Here is a 20,323-nt window from a genome sequence, read left to right as displayed (position 1 = left end):
GCCTGTGGTGTTGTCTAGTGCATTAGAAGCGATGAATATATCAGTTGATTATTCAGCTTTTCCCTAACGATAGAATGTATCTGTTCCGACAGCCTGGCTGCCTGCTGGTGTCGGACACAGCTTAGGAAGCACTGCCATGAACTGTTCCCGCACAGAAGCCCTTAAGCAATCTTGCTTTATGCTGATTGCTCCCTCTGAATGTCTGTCATGACACGTGCTGTCTTGGCTGTTCTCTGTCAGTGTACAAAACACTCCATCACTCTGCAGGGCCCAGGGGCCGCACTGGGCTCTGCCTGGTGGGTTCCAAAAACCAGTTACTAAGTGGTTTTTAGTTTAGGAATAAACTATTTTTTTAAGAAGGGGTACTATAGTAAACCATGTTAGCGTGGTTCTTAATCCGCTCATGCCTGTTGTAACTATTAATCTGTGATGATTGTACTCCATGTGCCGACAGCCTGATGTTACTGTGAATCCTGACCAGGGGCACCAGCTCCTTGCTGCTAACGTGGAATGTACAGCGTTACTAACCTTAACTGGGGAGGGGGAGGCAGGAACAGGGACAGTTTTTGTTTAAAATCTCATGTTCACAGACTTTCACCCAAAGCCAAGTCACCCAAACCAGCTTCCCATATTGCTGCCAGCCCCCGGCCCAGGGTCAGGCTGAGCTTTGTGCCATGAGCTGGGGTCCAGGTCCTCTTGGAGCAGGAATTGCAAGGGTCCCTGTAGGATGTCTGTGAGCAAGGACCTGGGGTAGGGAGCAGCAAGAGGAGCTCGTGCTGGAGGTGAGAACAAGGACACCTGTGACCAAGCATGGCCACGACTGGGATTGGTGAAGTTCACCATAAAAAAAGAGGTGAGGAAGGACCATGTGTGTCCAGTTATTCTTTAAGTAGAGTTGGTTAAAAAGTTTACAGTTTCTTTGATTTCCCACGTGGCAACAAAGTTCCAGAGCCAAGGCTGTGCTGGCTGAGGGTACAGGACCTGAGAACTGGACCTGTGCTGCACTGGCACCTGCTCTTATTTTTGTGACTCCTTAAGCTGGCTTGGAAGAGAGAAAATAGCTCCTCTTCACAAAAAAACAGCTCCAAGCTCAACTGGGTATTTTTCAGAAGGGAGCAAACCTCTCAATGGCTTTATTTTTTAGAAGTAACTTTTTAAAGGTACTTAATTCCTGGAGTCTGTCCAGAGGGGAGGCTAATGAAGACAGACATGCCCTCTGTGTTATTTCCATGCTGCTCATCAGCCACTCGAACTCAATAAAGATGGGTGATGGGCTCTCTCAGCCTCTGTCTCTTTTCTTACTCAGCTCCAGTTTTAATGTTCTCAAGCTGTCAGTGCTCCTGGGCACCCTGCAGCCATCCCCCCCTCCCCGACAGAAACGCACAGAGCCAGCGCCTGTTTTTGTACAATTGTTTATACAAATTCAACAAAGGTAAAACTGCATCAGGAAGGTCTACGAAAACAACACCGTACAACAATGGCACTTATGAATGCAGAATTTTACAATCAGGAAATAACCATGTTATAAACCTTAAATGAGAACTCAACTCACACTTCAAAGAAAGAGAGACTACGTTTGACCATTTATTCTACTGCTGGACTCACTGTATAAATTAATTTTATATTGAGTACAAGAGCTCATGCTACAGAGTGAAACCCTCCTATGTGCAAAAGCTGAAATTGGAATTTTTTTAAAATTTTGAGAAAAAGGTGATTTCTATACAGATAAAAGTGTTTTACTTCAACTATAATTTACACCTTATTTCCACAACATGCTTATGTCACTTCTGAAGTATACAAAGCAGGATATAAACTTCCATTAAAACATGCTTTAAGTTGAAAGTATGAACCTACTTTTCCTGACCTGGGCACGTTTGTAGATAGATACTGCCTACGAAGTATAGGTTAAGTTCTCGCCTACCATAAGTAAAGATAAAAATTGGCAATCAAAACCGAAACACTGGTAATGCATTCAAACATTGCATAAATAATTTTTAAACAATTTTTGTACAAAAATAGTTCTGCATAATGTAAGATGTAACAAAACAAAATGTGTTAAGAAGGCAGAAATGCAGTGCGTGGTCCACTTAAATGACACCAACTTTTTTTTTTTCTTGTTTTAAGAAATGAAAAGCAGAAATCAAATTTACACTACCAAGCACATGCTGTGGTACTTTAAATAACAGTATTTCTTGGAGCTCAGTCTTCTTCCAGGTGTGAACAATTATCATCGGTAACAGTCGCCTTATGAATTTGCATAAGAGCCAGTGCAGGTCATCCCAGGTGGACTGAATTAGTGGCACAAGTTGAAATTCTTAACATGGGTAGTTTCACGTTGTTCTCTCCTCAACAAGAGTTGTAAAATCCAATTGCGGCATTTTCTGATATTCCAAGTTCCCAATTGAAAATAAAATCCCTACGTGTTCTTAGTCCCTTCCCCCCCTCGCCCCAGTATTTACACGAGTCCTTTAACTAACTCAGTTTTTGCAGAAGTTTTTCTTCCACCTGCCCGAACTGGACGCTCACAGACATCTCTGCTATGAACTGCTCACAGCCCTCCTTCGTCACCTGCTTGCAGTACCTCAGGTCGATCTGGCAGATGTTCCCACAACGTTTGAAGTAAGACAGGCACTGGTCAGTGACCTTATTGCAGTCTGGGGAGAGCAGAGGGGAGGAATTCAGCACTGATTTTTTTCCTCCAGCACGAGGAATCCCCACCAGCTCCATCCCCATCCCCCAGCTGTTGTGTAACCCATGGGATCAAGCCAGGCAGCCCAGATGTGCAGGAAATCCCCCGGGAGGATGAGCGTGGATAAAACAGCTCCTGGCAGCTGCGGGGCCGTTTCCACCAGCAGCACATCGTGGCAGCAGCTGCTGCCAGGGAGTTACAGCAGGAGCAGGGCTGGGTCAAACCCCCCTCACAGTTGGGATGCCCTGGCAGTTCCCTCCCCCACATCCCTTACCTGATAAATTAATTTCCGTTAACGAATCCCGCGTGGTGGTTCCGACGGCGGTCAGCAGGTTAATAGACTGATCTGTCACGTGGTTACAGTAACTGAGATTGAGTTTGGAGAGCAGGGGCATGTGCCTGATGATCAGCCGCAGCGAAGCGTCCGTGATGTCCAGCCCGGCCAGGCGCAGCTCCACGATGTTCCGTAGCTTGCTCCGGTTGTCGATCTGACCTGCGGAGCAGAGGCAGCCGGTCACTCCCACGAGCCCCACCCTGTGCTGCCAACATCCGCAGGCCTCTATGAAATGCACCGTGACACACAACACTGCTGCCCTGGGTCAATTTCAGACGCTTTTGCCTGTCTGGAGCTTTGGAGGGAACATCAGCAGGAACACTCGTCTATTTTTGGAACAGGCATGTGGACGAAGCCACCTCCTGATTTCAAAACAAAAGGGATGAAAGTAACTGCAGGGACCCAGCGGAATTACAAGTCGGGATTAAGCAGTAGGCTGTGCAGTGCATGCCAGAAAGCAGATCTGATTTGCTCAAAATTTCACCTGAGCTGAAATCCGGGCGAATGTGGCATGACCCACAGAACTGCTCCTTCCCTGAACTGGAAGAAAGTGTTTCCATACTCTCTAAAGTACACCCGTTGCAGCCTGAAGAGAAGAAAGTCAGACAGAAAACCAGCACAGTGGCTCAGATGATGGTTCAGCAGCCACAGAACATCCCTGTCACCCCAGGGCTCCATCCAGGAGTGCTGCAAGTCATTACCTCAAACTCCCCGAGGGGCAGCACGGCCCCAGCCCCGCCAGGCTCGGCTGTGGGGGCTCCTGCCCGTTTGCTCCAAGGGGAACTAAGCACAGAACAGGCCCCGGGGGGGACGGGGCTCCCGGGCTCCTCCCGCCCTTACCTGGCCGGTTGTCCGTGGGCGGGGACAGGAGGTCTCTCATTTGTGCGTCTTTCAGTCCTTCTGCCCACTGCACGTCCAGAGTTCGCAGCAAGGGACAGCTGGAGCTACAAAGTGCCGACACTGCTATCCATGAGCACCCTGATAACAGCAGGTCCCGCAGACCTGCAGACACAGAACAGGTTGGAGCACTGGGACCTTCCCAGGCACATCCCAGCGACCTCCACTGGCACCCCCCCAGTTCCCTCTTCCTGCCCAGCTCTCCATCTGTCCCCCCACTTGGAACTTCACTCCTTCCCCCAGCCCCCTCAGCCCTTTCCACAGCAGCATGCATTACCTGCTGGGCAAGACCTGCCTCAAATTATTTTAACTGACCATGTCAAGTAGTCAGAAAAAAATATTTTTGGCTCATTTTAACCCACGGATGCTTCATTTTTCACATTTCCAGCCCTCCTAGAGGAGTCTACTCCTCTCCTAGGCCACCGCAGTCCCCGGAGACTTTCTCCAGAGGTTGCAGTTTAGATACAGACTGGTTTGTTATACAAAGTGGTTTGTGATTTGGTGATGAAAACACATCACTTACCTGGCAGTCTGTTGATAAGCCAACTCAGCTGCTTTTTAGATATATTTGTCCAGCTAAGATCAAGGGTTACAGGCTGTCTCCTAATAATGCCACTAAGCATAAGTGGAGTGATGGATTTACAATGGTTTAAATCTATTTTGGTCCATAATCTTTTGTCACAGCACCTACCCAAAAAGAAAAAAAGCCCTTAATTTGAAAAACAGCACTTAATTTGGCACTTGTTTGGATTTTGGTAAGGCTTTAAAAGGCGTCATTAAACAGTAGGAAAAACTACAGCGTTTAACTGAAAATTGCAAAAGTAAGGCCAAGTATTGCAAAGATAAACACAACCCCACACAATGTTACATAAGTTTCAAGTTTCTCCATCAAATATATCCTGCAATAAAGCATGGAATTATCTCCACAGAATTACAAGTGTCAACAACTTTGGATCCCATTTTAAGTCATCCCAGAACTTACTAAAATCCATTTTATAGCCTGAAGACAAGTCACCACTTTTTCCTTATGTTTTGACTATGAAGTCTGCTTTAAATAATATCCCCATTTCCTCTGTGTTTTCCTTACTTAAAATGAGTAGATTTGGGAAAACAGATCCTCCCTCTCCTGTTGTGTGTTTGTGTTTTTCCTGTCCATGTAGATTATTTGTCTTTTTGCTCTTTATGGGTTTCTAAGGGCAACACCAAGTCCTGATGAGTGTGCAGGATCTGCATTTTCTTCATTTTTTTAATTAGCAAATCTGGATTTAAGTAGAAAATATATTTGGCAGGTTTCAGTGACACCAAGCAGCCCACAGAGAAGACACTCCACACACATCACCTCACACTGAATTATCAGCCCCTCTACTTTGTGTGTTCTGTTAGCAGGCTGTGCTGGAAAGGAGCCTGTTCCAGTCTGTCTGTCCTTGCACACAGCAGGAACGTGGGACAGGAGTCACCAGAGCCACAAGGCTTCTCTGAGGGGTCACTGAAACCTGTAAATCTGCACTAAAGCTTCTGCTGCTGCTCTGCAGCCACAGCTGTGTCAGGGCCACACAGTGCCCGAGCACAAGGGACACGCTGTGAGCAAACACCATCAACAAAGGATTCCTGCAGAACGTGCTCTGCTGGCACAGGGAACAGGCTGGCTCTCCACGTACCCTCCACAGGGAGACAATCAGCCCAGCCCTTGTGAGGAGCACACGGTGGGATCCTCACTATCTCAGTAGGTATTTAATAAATGAACTGCACAAATGCTGGCAGTCAGGAAGTCCTGGGGCAGAATGACACCAAGACTGAGCCAGCCTGGCTGTTCCAGCAGCAGGAACACTGCGGTGTCTGACTCCAGCACGGCTGCTCTGGAGCCTGGCAGGCTGACGCCGAGTCTGACACACACAGCTCCACCAGAAATGCTGGGAACTGCTGTTTCTAAGAAAGCAACAAGAGACCTGCCACTTCTGCTGGTCACCCCTTCTGCCTGGGCTCCCCAGAGCTCCAGAGACAGCCCACAGCCTTCCCCAGGAGACACCGGTGCCTCCATCACCCACTGTCCTTCCGTGCCCATCCCACCACACCTGGTGTCCCGCCCTCCTTACCATCTGTTCCAGGTCTTGCAAACTCTCATACAGATGCACAAGTCTCTATGACTGAGGTAGCTAAAGACAGCCATCCAGACTTCCCTCTGCATCACGTGGGCTGCCCCGTCATCCAGGGGGAGCGAGTCCGGAGGGGGGCTGATGGGAGGAGGCCGGATAACGTGCCGCTCCATCTGGATGCACTTGGGGGGCGACAGCGAGGGCGGGGGCCGGGCGATTCCCCGGGGGGTGCTGCGCAGGCCGGGCATGAGCTGGTGGTGCCTCAGCTCCCGGGGAGTCCCGTTCAACCCTTTGCTGAACCTATGGAGTCTCTCGCTGTTGTTCAACGCACGCTTGGGTTCCTCGTTCTCGCTCTCCGGTTCAGATTTGATGGGTTGGTGGTTTTCATTGGCAAGGCTGTTCTCGGTTTTTTGGATCTCCTGGTTAAGCTCTTTGCTGAGCTCCTTGCTCAGTTCCTTATTGGGAAGCCGCCTTTTCCTCCTCATCTTGAACTTCTTCTTGTCCCTGGGCTCGGCGCCCTCCGTGCTGGGCCCTGCCGTGGGCGAGCTGGACCGAGACTGGTCGCTATCCTTGGACCTGGGGGGGGCTTCTGGCAGCTCGTCCTCGGGCTCCTGCTTGAGGCGCCGCAGGGGTTTGATCATGGCAGTTCGGTCATCCGGGGCCTTCCACGATCGCCGCTGGAAGGAGAGACAAGGGCTGACTGCGGGAGCTCCGCAGGGCTCCAGCAGCGCTTCCATGCGGATGCTCTGCACAGGAGCCCTGCCCGGGGCCGGGCCCCCTGCCAGCACTGGGCCCCACCCAGCCCAGCCCCATCCCAGCACCGGCCAAAGGTATCGGGTTCAAGAGGCAGCAGGGATGAGGAGTCCAGCTATTGGCTCGCTGGACTCCAGGAGTGACAAATGTACTGATTCAGCCGGCAGATTCCTGCACACTCCAGGGCCTTGCCTATCTCCAAGTGGATCATTTACACACAGAAGATCAGCAGCACACCATGGACAATCCTGTCCCCAGCAGGCCACAAGAACCCAGGCTTGGGCCACATCCACTGGGCACCCACATCAAACACTGCCCAAGTGCCCTCAGGCCATGGTCGGAAGGCCATTCCCAAAACCTCTGGGATCACAAGTTGCCATCCCAGCTGCTGGACACCCACAGCCTCCTTTAGAGACTTTAGATGCTCCTTTACACCCAACCAAACCCTGGCCATCTCCTCCAATCCCTGCAGAACAGGGAATGTGACAGGACCTTCCTCCTGCACCAGTTCCTGCTCCCAACACACTGCTCTGCACTCTTCCCCCTCCATGCACCCCCTCCAATTCACCAGGCTGTGTGAGACACACAAACCGAGGCCCGGGAAAGGCTTCAAGCCTAATCTGATCACCACAAGCAAGAAAGAAGTCAGCAGCTGTTAAAATGAAACAGCTCTAATAAGGAGAGTTGGACTGGCAAGGAGAGGGAACTGCTGTGAGCACACTTGTTGTGTCAGAGGGCTCCTGCTTTCGCTTTCCCAATAAACTAATTGGATCAGGGCAGTGGCTGTGTTCCCAAGTTTCAGGCCACGGTGCATGGTGGAGAAAGCTGATCACCCTGCCTTTAAATTAACATATTATGAAGGCAGCAGTCCCAGTAAGGTAATGACAGGTTAGAATAAAACATTACTGCACCAGGCCAGTGCAGCTCCCAGCACCCCTCACACAGGGCACTGGTGGGTGCTCTGCTTACAGGCACTGGAATTCTGTGATCGTGCCAGGCTGTGAGGGCAGCAGTGTGCCAGGACATCCCTGGCTCCCTGGGGGGAGCAGGGACTCCAGGATGTGCTGCAGTACAGCCTGCTGAGGGGCTGTGTGACTGGGGCAATGTTCAGCCACACAGGGAGGGCCAAACACCAGTACAGGAACAGATTTTTATTCCCTGGGTCATAAAAACACAACTGGCTGCTGTATTTTAATACAGGACACCAGAAGAGAAACTATAAACCCAGATGGTGCAGCTGAACTATTCTGGAGTTAAATGTTTCCATAAGAGAAAGACACTCTCTAATTTCAAGATGTAAATGGGATAAAGTTTTTTTCTCCAATTTTTAGCTGTTGGAAGAAAGTAAAAAGCCCAAACACATTTGTTGTGTTGTGTGGTAATGTGGGGGAATCCAAAGGGATGGGAAAAGGAAAGCATGGCCAGCAAGCCGCTATGCAGGAACTGCTACTGTGAATTTTGCTCTCTCTCCACCAAAGCAGCCCAAATCCCTACATCTGCCATCCTGCAGCATTCCCAGTGTCCAGCCTTGCAGGACTGACTCCCACCCCTGGGAGTTTGACAGGCAATACCAGTCACTGATTCTGATTTTACAGCCATCAGCCACTTTAGTCATGAGACACAGTAAACTGGAGCCCTCATTTCTGCCTCTGCAAACCAGCACTTCTGCAGATCCCAAGTACCACATTCTGGAATCTACATGAAAATTCAGTGCCCCAGCCTGGCCTGAGAGTTCTGACTGTCATGTTCAGGGCCAAGTTGCCTACACAACTGCTGGGAGCAGCTCCTGCTCTCTGCAGGCACCCCAAGGTGTCCTTTCCAGAGGTTTCCCAGGGTGGCACAGCCCCAAAGCAGCCCCAAAACAGCTGCCAGGCGCCACCATGTGGAGAGACCTGAAAAGGCTTCCATGAAAAATTGATTTTCACTTTGTTCCTACTCTGAGCACCTTGTAAAGACTTTTCAGTTAAAGTGGGTTTTCCAGTATCTTGAATAAAACAACAGCCATAGCTCAGTGCTTTCGGCCCCTGAACATCAACCTGAGTGGCCCTGTTCAACCCACTGTCCTGTCAGACCAGCAGCTTTTACCAGAACAGTAAAAAATCCCAATTCCTCTGGGAACAGTCTGGGATCTGAGACGAGCTCTAAACCAGGAGAGCAGAGCCAGCAGCCCCAGGCAGGCCAGGCCCTGTGCAGAGCCATCAGCAGGGGCTGTGCCTTACCCGCTTCCTCATCGTGGGTTCCTGGGACTTCTCGAATTTCCGTTTCCTCCACAGATGCACCTCGTCAGACTTTCTCCTCAGGATGGAGTCAACTGGAGCCTTCTTGGAATGTTCCTCTGATTTCCTCCTGGGGGTCTCCTCGCAGTCCCCTTTCCGTTTGGCAGCATCTGGCACCTCCTTGTTGTCTCTGTTAATTTTCTGCTCCTTCAGCAGCGAGCCCGGGAGATTTGACGCGTATTTAAATCCTGGTCCGCGCTTTTGCTTGTACGCCAGAGAGACACAAAACACAAACCCAACTTTATACCTTATGCATCTCCCAGCTCTGCCACCAGCACTCCAAAACTGCTGCGCTGGTCACTTTTTAACTCAAAATTATTAGTAAGGAGTTAGAAGTTTTAATTTTCCTGAGGTTATTTTTCTAACTACACACTTGCAAGTGTCTGTCTCTGTCTGCAAAGAAATAGTGTTTCACTAATTCCAACAGACACTCCAGGTTTTGCATAATTGCTTGTGAATTTTTAATTTCAGGAATTATCCTTGTCAAAATTAACATGTAGCAGAGCACAGAACTAACCTAAATATTCCCCAGGTGCTGGGTGAAGTGTTGGTGCAAGTATACAAAAATTACTGAAGAACAGAAAGCTGCGAGCTTGTCTCCTTCAACTCACAGAATCGTCATGGAATGAACCACATAACCCTGCAATGGTTTGGGCTGGTAGGGACCCTAAAGATCACCTCATTCCAACCCCCCCACCATTAAGAACAAAACCTGAATTAAGCACAAAATCAAAAGCTGTATTGGGCTAAAGTCTGTCTATCTATCAGCCAGAGGGAATGCTTAAGATTTTGTATCTCATTCCAGCACCACTTATTCCCATTAAACTCACTTTTCCAGTTTTCCCTGCGTGGTTGCACTTTGGACACTCCCAGCAGTTCGGCAGCTCATCGTTAACCACACCATCCGATTCCTTCACCTGTGGGAGACACAACCCTTCACAGCTGTGCTGCACAAGCCTGCAGGAAGGTGATGATCATCCCAAGGAACACTGTACAGCTCCTTGTTTTCTGGGAGGGACTGCAGCCCTCCCAGGGAGCGGAGGCACCATCCTGCTGGTGCTGAGCAAGCCCCAGGTGCTGCACAGCCACCCCTTGGCGATGCAGGAGGGAGGGACGCTGGCCAAACACATCTGACAAAGGGCTCAGCTCTGGGCTTTCCATAAGATCAGTGACAATCCCAATCCACACACTCTGCTCTTGGAGCAACAACAGAGAACTCCCCGTGAGCCCAAGCAAACCCCCAAAGCCAGGGCTGTGATTGCACCATCTCCAAATGCCCTGCCACACCTCGGGTTTGCAAAGCCCAGCCCTGTGTCCCCCTGGAGAGGCACAGCCTGATCCCTGCACAGGCAGGGTTCTCCCAGCCATGCTCTCCCATCCATTAATCCCAGGGGCATTTTTAGCAGCACAGCACCCTGCACTGTAATCAAGTGTTCCTTCAAATACTTTTCTTTCAGGCTCAGAACTAGCAGTGCCAGGCTGCAGCCCTCCAGCCCCTGTGCCAGTGGGGTTGGTGGCTGCCAAGGCAGCTCGGAACAGGCACGTTCATCCAGACTGGACAGAGCCCTCCCAGGCCTTGCCACACCCCAGATCCTCACTCAGGCTAAGGGAGAGAGAGGCTGACAACTTCACTACCTCCAACACTGACATTTTGCTGTCTGAAACAAACTTATGTTTAGTGTTGTTACACTCCAGCAAAAGCACAATCCTGCCCTACACAGCTGGAATGCTCCTCTTGTCTGGATTTTCACACAGGAGCCTGGAGTGCTTTCCAAACAGGGAACAAACATTTCAGAAAAGACTTTTCTGTGAATGAAAAGCAGAGCTAAGATACACCCTCCACACACACACACACTCACTGATGGCACATTCCCACTTAAGGGTTTCATTACATACTCAGAAATAAATAACTTGGGGGGAAAAAAAAAATTGATTTATTACTATTGTAGACAACAAAAACATGCCGCTGTCCAGACTAACAGCTGGGCACTGGCAGCAACAGTGTGGCTGCAGGAGACAGGAACAAGCACGGGCAGGGATCTGCAGATTTTTCATGTTTCTGAAACATTTCCTCCTCTCCCCCCAGCGCAGGGAAAAGGAACTGGCTGTGCAGGAGCAAGCCCTTGGATTTAGGAACTGCTTCCTCCAGTCCCTGAGCCAGACAGCAGCCATTCTAGTTTCACCATCCAGTGAGAGTGATGACATGTCAGTCTCTCAGCAAGACTCCTGGAGTTAATAAATAAGTAAATGAAGTGGGCAGGATTTAAATACTGGTTTTATCACAACTGTGTGCCTTTGAACCTTCTTTCCCATGGTAGGTGTAAGATACTCCAGGAGTTGTTGTATACATCTCTGCCTCAGGGGAACAATTCCTGGCCCAAGCCCAAGTTGGGAACAAGTTATTTCCCGCACTGAATATAGAACAAGTGCTGCTGAAGGGAAAGCATTACAGCTCTGTCCCTTCTGTGAAGTTTAAGGAACTGAACAGATGTGAGGAACTGTAAGCAAACTAATTAGACACACACAAACCTGCCACTGAATCTGTCCCAAGCCTTTCAGGCTGGGTGGGAGCCAGTTCTGAGTGTTTGCTGCAAACAGCAGGTGGGTGTCTGAGGCACAGCGTGAGGCGTCACAGAAACCAACCTGCAGCACGAGGTCAGCAGCTCAGATCTGAGCACGAGACCTCGTGCTGGGGACTGCACTTGGTAGGGATATGGAGACCCCAGGATGCTGATCTGGCATCCCTGAGGGAGAGCCATGAATTCTGGCCTTTGTACCCCTGCTGCTCCTGAATATTCACTTCCATTGTTATCAGCACATTCAGCTGAGATGGAAAAGAACAGGCTCCTAGTGGAGAAAGGAACCCCTTCACCCTAAGGAAACAGCATCAGATGCTGCACTCAGACATGCTAGCCAGCAATGCCAGCAATTTGAGATGAAGCAAGAGAAATTCACCACTCTTGGTTCAACTCAAACACTGTGGAACAATGCAAGGCAGTGTTCATCCCAAAATCTCACGAGCTCCCTCTGGAAGCAGCGCTGTGCTTGCGAAACTCTCACCAAGATCATTTTCATAAGAAACCCGTTCAGCAAAACAAGCATTTGTGTTGGTGTGGTATTTTTAAGGAAAGAAGGATGTCAGGAAGCTGCTGTGACACTTCTGAGGACATGGAGCATCCTGCTGTCCCCAGCACAGCTCCAACACCAGCACTGCAGGTGCTCTGCTACCCAGGGCCCCCACAAAAGCCCCTCAAGGCTCAGTGTGCCAGGGCAGATACACCCAAGCCACCCTTAATTTACCTCCTCAGAGAGGTCCTCTGGCACTGCTGTTTCATGGAGCAAAACCTCCAGAACATGAACAGCCTAATCAGGGAGTTGGAAGAAGATGGACTTCAAACCACAGCCAACCTGCCCTAGAGAATCAATCACCCCCTGCATGCACCAAACTACTCCACAAGCTCTGGGAGATGCATCTTGGAGGGAACTCACTCCACATGGGAAGAAGCCAGGAAAGGACATCTGCACTGATCCAGCTTATTCCAGTCTCCCCCAGTAGCACATTTGCCAGACATTTAGCTGGAGATGACCAGCAGTTCCCATGGTGCTATTTCCCAAGTGGGACAGGAAGGCAGCTGCCCTGGGGCTGGGGCTGCTCAAAGGCTATTTATGGGCTCCATCCTCAGGGCTCCAGGGCTGGAGCAACATGTAAACATGGCTAGAGATTTCTGTCTTGCAGGAAATCATGGAACCTGCGAATAAAGAGCAAGGAAGGATCTAAGGAAGAGGCTCCATTTTCCTTTTGCTGTTCTCCTGAGCAGTCTCATCTCACCTTCCAAGCTGATTCTGAAATTCTACCAGTGCTCTTTTGCCTCAGGAAATAAACAGCACCAGTTACCCACCATTTCAGCTCAGCAGAAGCAATGAGAAATCAAAATAAAAGGCACACAAGGCACACAGTAAATCTCCCAGTGCTTAATTGTCAGGAACAGCCAAAGCAACGCTGTTCCTAGTTACCAAAAGAACACTCAGAACACCACACATGTGTAAGACAACAAACAGCACTTGCCTGACTTCACAGATCTGACCCACATCCTGTACTAGTCCCACATGTAGTATGGGGAGAGGAAGTCATACCTGAGCTGCCACTAGACAACAACTGTCCTCTGAACTCAGCCCTGAGGTGCCACTGACACTGCCAGGCAGAGATGGGGGTGCACAGGGCACTTCTAGCAAGGCTTGGAACAGCAAAGCAAAATTAAGGTACCTCTGAAAATGAGCAGCTCCTTCCTCTGCTTCATCAGCCCCCAAAGTTTTGTTTTAAGCAGAGCCAAACAAGCAAAGCTCCTTTCCAGAGCCCATCTGTGGCAGGAACTGAGCACCAGCTCCATGAATCAGGGAGAAGGCACAGCTCTGGGTTTGCCAGCTCCCCACATTCTGCTCTAATAAATGACAGCACAGAGCCTGGAGCAGCACCACGCAGAGCTCAGGAGAAATAAAAGGCCAGGGAAGCTTCACCCCAGGCCTGCACAGGAACACACACACCTCTGCTCCCAGACAGCCCAGAAGGGCCCAAACGCTGTGTTCTGGGCACGGTGTGACAGAACACATTTGCTTTGGCAAATCACTTTAACCATAAACAAATCAGCAGCAGGAAATGGCTGATCAGCTGAAAGAAACCAGCTCTGGAGAAAGGCAGCTTCTCAATGCTAATGCAGGAAGATGTGCCCAAAAATGACACTTTTGTTACCAGCAAAGAATACAGCTGCTCACAGGACTCAAGTCAGCCAAGGGTGAGCACTCCTGCAGCCTGCCACTCACTCAGGCTGCTCTCCAGAGCTGCACTTCTGCTCCAACAGTTGCTCCTAACATCTTCAGAGCCAGCTGCCACCCTAAGGCACATCTGTGCCTGGACCTACACGAGCAGCCAATTGTTCATCTGTACTTTGTGGGACTCAGGAAGAAGCTACTGACATGGACTTGGGAATATCTCACCCTGAAGTACAGGCAGATTGCTCTGCCTTCCCCATCCCAACTCAAACACCTCACTTCCTTAAACAAGGGGCAAAAAGAAAGAAACAAACCCACAAGATCTTCACACACTCAGGGCATGTCCAAAGCCAGGGTCCCTGCTCCCAGGGAATGCTGTTACATTGCTGGTCTGGGCTGTGCATGATGCCACAGAGCTCACCCTGCTCCTCACACCAGCTCTCTGCTCACTTACTCATCTGTCCAAAGACAAAAACCTAAAAGCTTCCCAATTTCTGTGCATCACTTTTACATTAAGGTGATAACTAATTCAGCTTTTGTTTCCAACATGTATCACATCCTTGTACTCACCTTAAGGCATCCTGGGTGTATGATTTCATTACAAATGGAGCATTCCATTAGCATGAGATTAAACTTGCTCTCCTCCTCTTCCACAGTGTCCTCTTTCCCAGCTTCTCCACACACCAGACACACAGCAGTATGAGGCAGCACCGGCTGTTCACGTATCAGAAAGAACTGATCAAGATGTGGCAGACATGGAAACACAAGAGCTCAATGTGCATTTACAGTATCCTCATTGCAAAGAGGAGAAATTATTGTGCAAACTGACAGGAAGGAAAAAAAAATTGTAACAAATTAGGGCTGGGTACCAGATCAAGCTCCACAAGACACGTTTCACCCTGTAGCAGTGCAGGTTCAAGGAACATTACTGGGATGGATGAAAATGCATTTTTGGTGGGTTCCTTGAATTTGTGAGCTGACACAGACATTGGCATGCAAGTCACTGCACCAGTGTTCAATGGGAGGGGAAAGAATCACCCTAGAACAGCACTATTCACATCCATTAGGTTTCACAATCCGAGGAGCAATTTGGCAGCTCCCGTATTTTACAGGCAGGGCAGACAGATGTTATGGGACCTGATCCAGGTCTCACAGCAAGCCCACAACAGAACCAAGAACAGCCCTTTTCCTGACTGGCAGTCCATTATCCAGGGCCCTGCTCCCAACCTGAGCACTGCAAAAAGCTCTGCTCACTTAGAAAGAGGATTCTCTCCTGCAAGTGTCACAAGTAGGATCACACAGATTTTTCTTTCTTTGAGGCAGAAAGGGAACTGCAGCATCTCACATACCTGTCACCCATGTCAAAGCACTGAATGGCACTCTAATTAAAAAGGCACCTTTTGGCTAATGATTAACAAAATTCTGGTCTGCAGCAATAAGGTATAAACCTCACTACAGAAAAGAAAAGGAAGAAGCTAAGCTGCCCACAAAGGGAAGTGCAATTGATGAGGCTGCCAGTCCTTAACTACCACACAGGCAGGAGCAGAGATGGGGCTTTTCCCAGCAAGGATCTCTTGGGGATGGAGTGAATCAATCCCTGAGAGAATACCTGCACACCAACCCCAATTTCAGCATCAACAGAGCATCCTTCAGCAAGTTTCAGGCAGGGGGAAGCCCAGCAGTAGTGAGCCATTAGAGCACAGAGCATTTTGCAAACAGCAGTACAATTTTTCTTGCTGGGAGCAAGGGTGTCCAGGCAATCTCCTCTGTGCCACCACTGCCTCTGTCCCACTGAGGGGCTGGAACAGCAGCTGGGCTGTCACAACGTGTCCTGCCAGCCCCATTCCATGCAGCAGTGTCCCAGGCACTCCTGCTTCCCTTCCTGATGGAACTGGTGATGCAGAGGAGGTTCCTGCTCTCTGAACAGCAGTGCCACAGGCTCTCTGAAGGCTTCTGAGCTTAATGAAAGTCTGTCTAGTTAATATTGTCAGTGTTATTAACCAAGGCAAGCACAATTCCAGAACTGTAGGGATCATTACTTCCATACAGCTTCAGCATCTTGCAGGGTCCTTCTGGCTGGAAGCTGCTGGATATTATTACTGCTGAATTGTTAGAGAACAAGAGCAAAGCCAACAGGATTGCTACAGAAATGTAAAGCACCTTGAAATGCACAACACTTCGATTCCTTAATTTTCTGGGCCTTTGCTGCTTTAAGAATTTGTAATAATCTCCCTGATATTTGCACCAACCTAGAAGGTGCAGAGAAGTCACTGTTAGTGCATGTGAGGGTGGGACAAGTAAAGAGAGACCCCTGGCTACCTCTGTCCTAACTGAAAGTAAAACTCTAGGCACAAGAAGAGAAATAAATCCTCATTGGAAGAGAGAAGATGACTACACTCAGCTAGAAGAGAGCCCAGATCATCTCCAAAAGGCTCAGCCTGCGTTACTGAGAGTGTCACAGCTTAGTATGAAAGTTTCCTTCATCAGTGAGGATGAGAAAGCACACTGCAGCCCTAATTTAATCCTTCCACTAAAAAGGCAGCATGATTTCACTATTTCTTGCCCCTGGAGAATAATAAATTCTTCATCCATGCTGTTCAATTCATGCCACACTCCAGGAAATCAAGTGTTCAAAGAAAAGACACTTGAGCTGCAAAAGTACTCTGCAGAAAGGTGGATATTCTGTGTACTTTACTGAAAGATCCAGCAGTGCTGAACCCAATCCTCTGTGTCAGGAACAGAGCAGAGCTTGGCACAGAACATGGAGTGAGCTACCAGGAGCAACTACTGGAAACCCTAAGTGCTTATCAGTTTTTTTATCACTGGTAGGTGAAGTCATTTAATCCCTCCACTTTGGTCATCTCCTAAGAGTTACAAGAAAAACCCCCAAACACTAAGTGAAGTGAACTGTAATGAGAGAAATCAGTATAGATAGGGTGATATTTCAGTTATGAATAAACAACATTCCTTTCCTTAAAAAACAACAACAAAAGAAAACCAAACCCATAACAACAGCATAAACAAGACCTTCTAAAGAATTAAAGTAAAAAACTAAAGCTGATTTTTAGCCTTGAACAGAGTCACTGCAGACATGAGACCTGAGAAGAAGCTCCACAAGTCAGCATGGCAGCTACAGATTCAAAAGCTGCTTGAACAACTTAATGGAAGATTAATCTGTCAATATTTGTTAAACAGAAAGCTACCACTTGTGACTCAAGAAGCTCCTCAGTAATGTATCACAGGAGCCCAGGAAACTGCCTGCCTGCCTGCCCTGTTCTGATGCTCTTTCCCTGACAGCCATTTCCAGTCTCTGAGGAAGACAAGACCCCGGACTGATGGCTCTCTGCCTCATCCAGCTCAGACCCTCTGCTCTATGCCTAAGTAACAGCAAACAAACTGAAATTCAGACCTCTGGGAGTCCAGGGTTGGGGTCATCAACACCAAATCTTGGAGGCTGTCAGTCAAGGATTTCTCTCATCCTAATTTGTGTGGATAACACAGCATAGATGATTGCAGGGCAGCTTCTCAGGAAATTCCAACATCCAAACCAAACACATCTCTTCATCCTTAGAATCAGCACTTCCCACTCTTCCCCTTTTCCCCCATATCCCAGAGTTTGAGAGTGACTTGAGCACTGATTTTTGATGTACTGACAATCTCCAGCCCTATACTGCTAAAAGGAAAGCTATCCTGTTAAGTTTTAGTAGCATTCTGGTTTAGGATTTGGTGAGGATGAGAAGCACTGGGAAAGAAGAGACCTGAGCTGGGAGGGCAGGGAATCACACGATTCGTCTGGTGCACTTTAGAAACTTCTCAGAGCAGAGCTCCCAGCCCCACACCTGGTCAGCCAGGAGACACAGCAGGAGGAAAGGACTCTGCGGGCGAGCTGCAGGCCCAGGCACACTTACAGCTATGCACTGCCTCATGATGCAGGACTGCTTCATCCTGCCGGGCCCCCCGAACTTCTTCATGTCCTTGCAGAAGTGGCACTCGCCGCACTCTGTCCGCAGGCACGCCTCGCACTTGCGGCATCGCGTCCTCCGCCGCCGCGCGCCCGCCGTGCTCCGGTTGGCCGCGAGCTTCACCGCAGAGGCAGCGCCCAGCTTCCCCTTGGGCCGCCCGACTGCCCTGTTCTGGAAGAGACACACACACAGGGTCAGCTGCAAGAGACACACACACACAGGGTCAGCTGCAAGAGACACACACACACAGGGTCAGCTGCACATCCAGCTCCCTGCTGAGCTCAGTGCAAAACTGCCCCCTGTTAGTGAATTACACACACAGGTAATGCTCAGCAGTCGGTCACTCTGAGACATAAAGGAGCTCCGTGGCCTTTCCAAGAAAGGATGGTTTGTAAAATGACACAGAAGCCATGACACAAATGAGATATCCCAAAGCCAGAGCAAGCCCATTTCAATAGGAGGGCAGGGGAAAGACATTCAGGCACAGCTCAACACAAGATCAAGTCCCAAGTGAGATGCCTGGCTTAGGTCAATAGATGATCTGTGCCAGTGCTCAGCTCTGGGCTAGAGGTATCTTAGATTTGTGCTCAGGTTAAGCCAGAAGGACTTCCTCTGCTGAGTCCAAGGAGGAGCAAAAGTGATTTGGTGGTTATGTACAGCAGAAAACCACTCAGCCACTGGCTCAAGCCTCCAATCGTATCCCTAAAAAAATCAGCAGAGTATGAACTACTGCCAAGCAAAAAAGTAGGAAATAAAACACAAATGCTACAAAACCCTTCCAAGGTAGCTCCCCTCCTATCCAACACCAGCAAGTGCTCAAAAATAGAACACCAACTGATGATGTGCAAAGGCTAAAAAGGGCATCCCAGGTCTAGATTTCAATGACCTTTAAGACAGAAACTACAGGAGCATGAAAAGATTTGAAATGATTAGGTTAACTGCAACATATTCACTCTGGACATCCAAATTTCGTGTTCTCATCAGAAACTCCCTGTTATACACAAGAACTTACAGCTCAAGCCAGACATCACTAAATACCATGTAATTGTATGGAGCTAATTATGCAAGAATTGGCTTGGCTCATACTGACCCCTGACAGCTTTCTCCATAAAGATGATAATAACAGGACTGCAAAGTTCATTTGGTTTAGCATTTATACAAGTCTTCCATTTTCTGCACATCTCAGCATATGACCAACAGACCCCCCAGTTTCACTTTCTGTTTCTGTTGAATTCTGGGCAATCACCAAGGCAGGGGCAGCTTGGCTGTGAGGAGCCACGCAGAAATTCCACCAGAGTTTTAAAAAGAAGAGATGTGCAAACATTGCACTTGGTTGTACAAAAGCTACCCCAAGTGTCCTGCTGTACAACCCTGAAGAGAAGCCACACTGCAGTGTATTTGATCTTCCTCCCAGCTGACTTAGCAAAGCTCCAGTGACTTTCTCTAAGCTGCAGAGAAGTGCTGATATTTTAACAGCCTCCATCCCAAGAATCTCAGTGCTGGAAGAGCAAAGAAGTCAGGAGCTAGACCCCTTAAGTATTCTCTCCTACAGACTATCATTACTGAGGTGGGAAAAAACACTACTTAGTCCATGAGGTTGCAGAAATTTCTGCAAAGTTTTTAATTTCACTCCTCCAGAACAGATTTTGTTCCGTGTGCAGGCTGAACCTCACAGCGCTGTGTGAACACGGACGAGCAGAGCTTCCTTCCCATCGGCAACCGCAGCAGCCGCCTGGATTGCAGATCAATGTCAGACACTCTAAAGAATAAATATTTACCTTCTAGACCAACTTTCCAGCCTCTCAAGGATAAAGTCGGCTCTGGCAGGACTGGCTTAGAGGCAACCTAGATAAGAGATAATTTTCTTCCTCAGCATGAATCACTCCTCCATTCTATTAGAGTCTCCTTCAGCTAGGAAGGGAGGCGAGACACGAACCAAAGGCTGGATAGCAGCGGGAACAAGTTAAACCAAAACATGAACAACAACCTTGGACAACAGCACATGGAAGATTCTGTGTGAGCACCTGACTCCTTCCTACTGGGAAGCAACATGATTAAGTTTGAGGCAAACAACAGCTATGACACCGTGAGAATGCTGTTTTTAAATGCTTTCAAGGAAAAATCAAACTCTGTACTTTTCCAGCTGAAAGACAACTCCTGCTTCTGCCACAGTGATACGAGCCAAGTCCTAATTCTGAGGACAACAGTTTAAGTGCCAGGACACTGCAAAGACACAAATGATAAAAGGCATTGCTTGAACACAGAATTTGAGAATCCTAAAAAACCCACAAAAGCAGGAAGGTGAAAGTACAAGAACAAGTCTGAAGTCACACCACACAACTCAGATTTTCTTCCAGACATCACCAGAACACAGCAGAGGTGCAGACCTCCATCTCACTGTATGGAACATTCTTGCCTACTCAAACCTCTTCACTGCTCATTAGCAAATTGTACTAGCTGGGTTTGTACTAATTTACCAACCAACCAATCCTCAATCCAAGCCACGTTTTCACTCCAGGATGTCGCAGCCAGCAAGGCTGGAGAGGCCTTGC

At 48.7% G+C, this 20,323-nt stretch overlaps 1 protein-coding gene across 7 annotated transcripts in view; it reads right to left on the bottom strand.

The window, feature by feature from the left end:
• Positions 1–1,396: 1,396 nt before the first annotated feature.
• KDM2B (lysine demethylase 2B) overlaps positions 1,397–20,323 on the bottom strand; it is a 104,134-nt gene continuing 85,207 nt past the window's right edge. For 4 of the 7 annotated variants that reach the window (XM_059863716.1, XM_059863718.1, XM_059863721.1 and 1 more), the window contains 10 exons: positions 17,718–17,942; positions 14,380–14,523; positions 9,873–9,959; positions 8,986–9,255; positions 6,014–6,690; positions 4,444–4,607; positions 3,864–4,025; positions 3,508–3,609; positions 2,964–3,182; positions 1,397–2,654 (listed from right to left, as the gene is read on the bottom strand). In XM_059863716.1, the coding sequence (XP_059719699.1) occupies positions 2,473–2,654; positions 2,964–3,182; positions 3,508–3,609; positions 3,864–4,025; positions 4,444–4,607; positions 6,014–6,690; positions 8,986–9,255; positions 9,873–9,959; positions 14,380–14,523; positions 17,718–17,942 (2,232 nt within the window). In that variant the 3' untranslated portion in view covers positions 1,397–2,472. The remainder of the gene's footprint in view (positions 2,655–2,963; positions 3,183–3,507; positions 3,610–3,863; positions 4,026–4,443; positions 4,608–6,013; positions 6,691–8,985; positions 9,256–9,872; positions 9,960–14,379; positions 14,524–17,717; positions 17,943–20,323) is intronic. The other 3 variants (XM_059863717.1, XM_059863719.1, XM_059863723.1) reach the window with 3 other exon arrangements.

The sequence above is a fragment of the Haemorhous mexicanus genome, chromosome 19 (assembly GCF_027477595.1).
Source record: "Haemorhous mexicanus isolate bHaeMex1 chromosome 19, bHaeMex1.pri, whole genome shotgun sequence".
Lineage (NCBI taxonomy): Eukaryota > Metazoa > Chordata > Aves > Passeriformes > Fringillidae > Haemorhous > Haemorhous mexicanus.
This window is presented reverse-complemented; position numbering and strand designations above follow the sequence as displayed.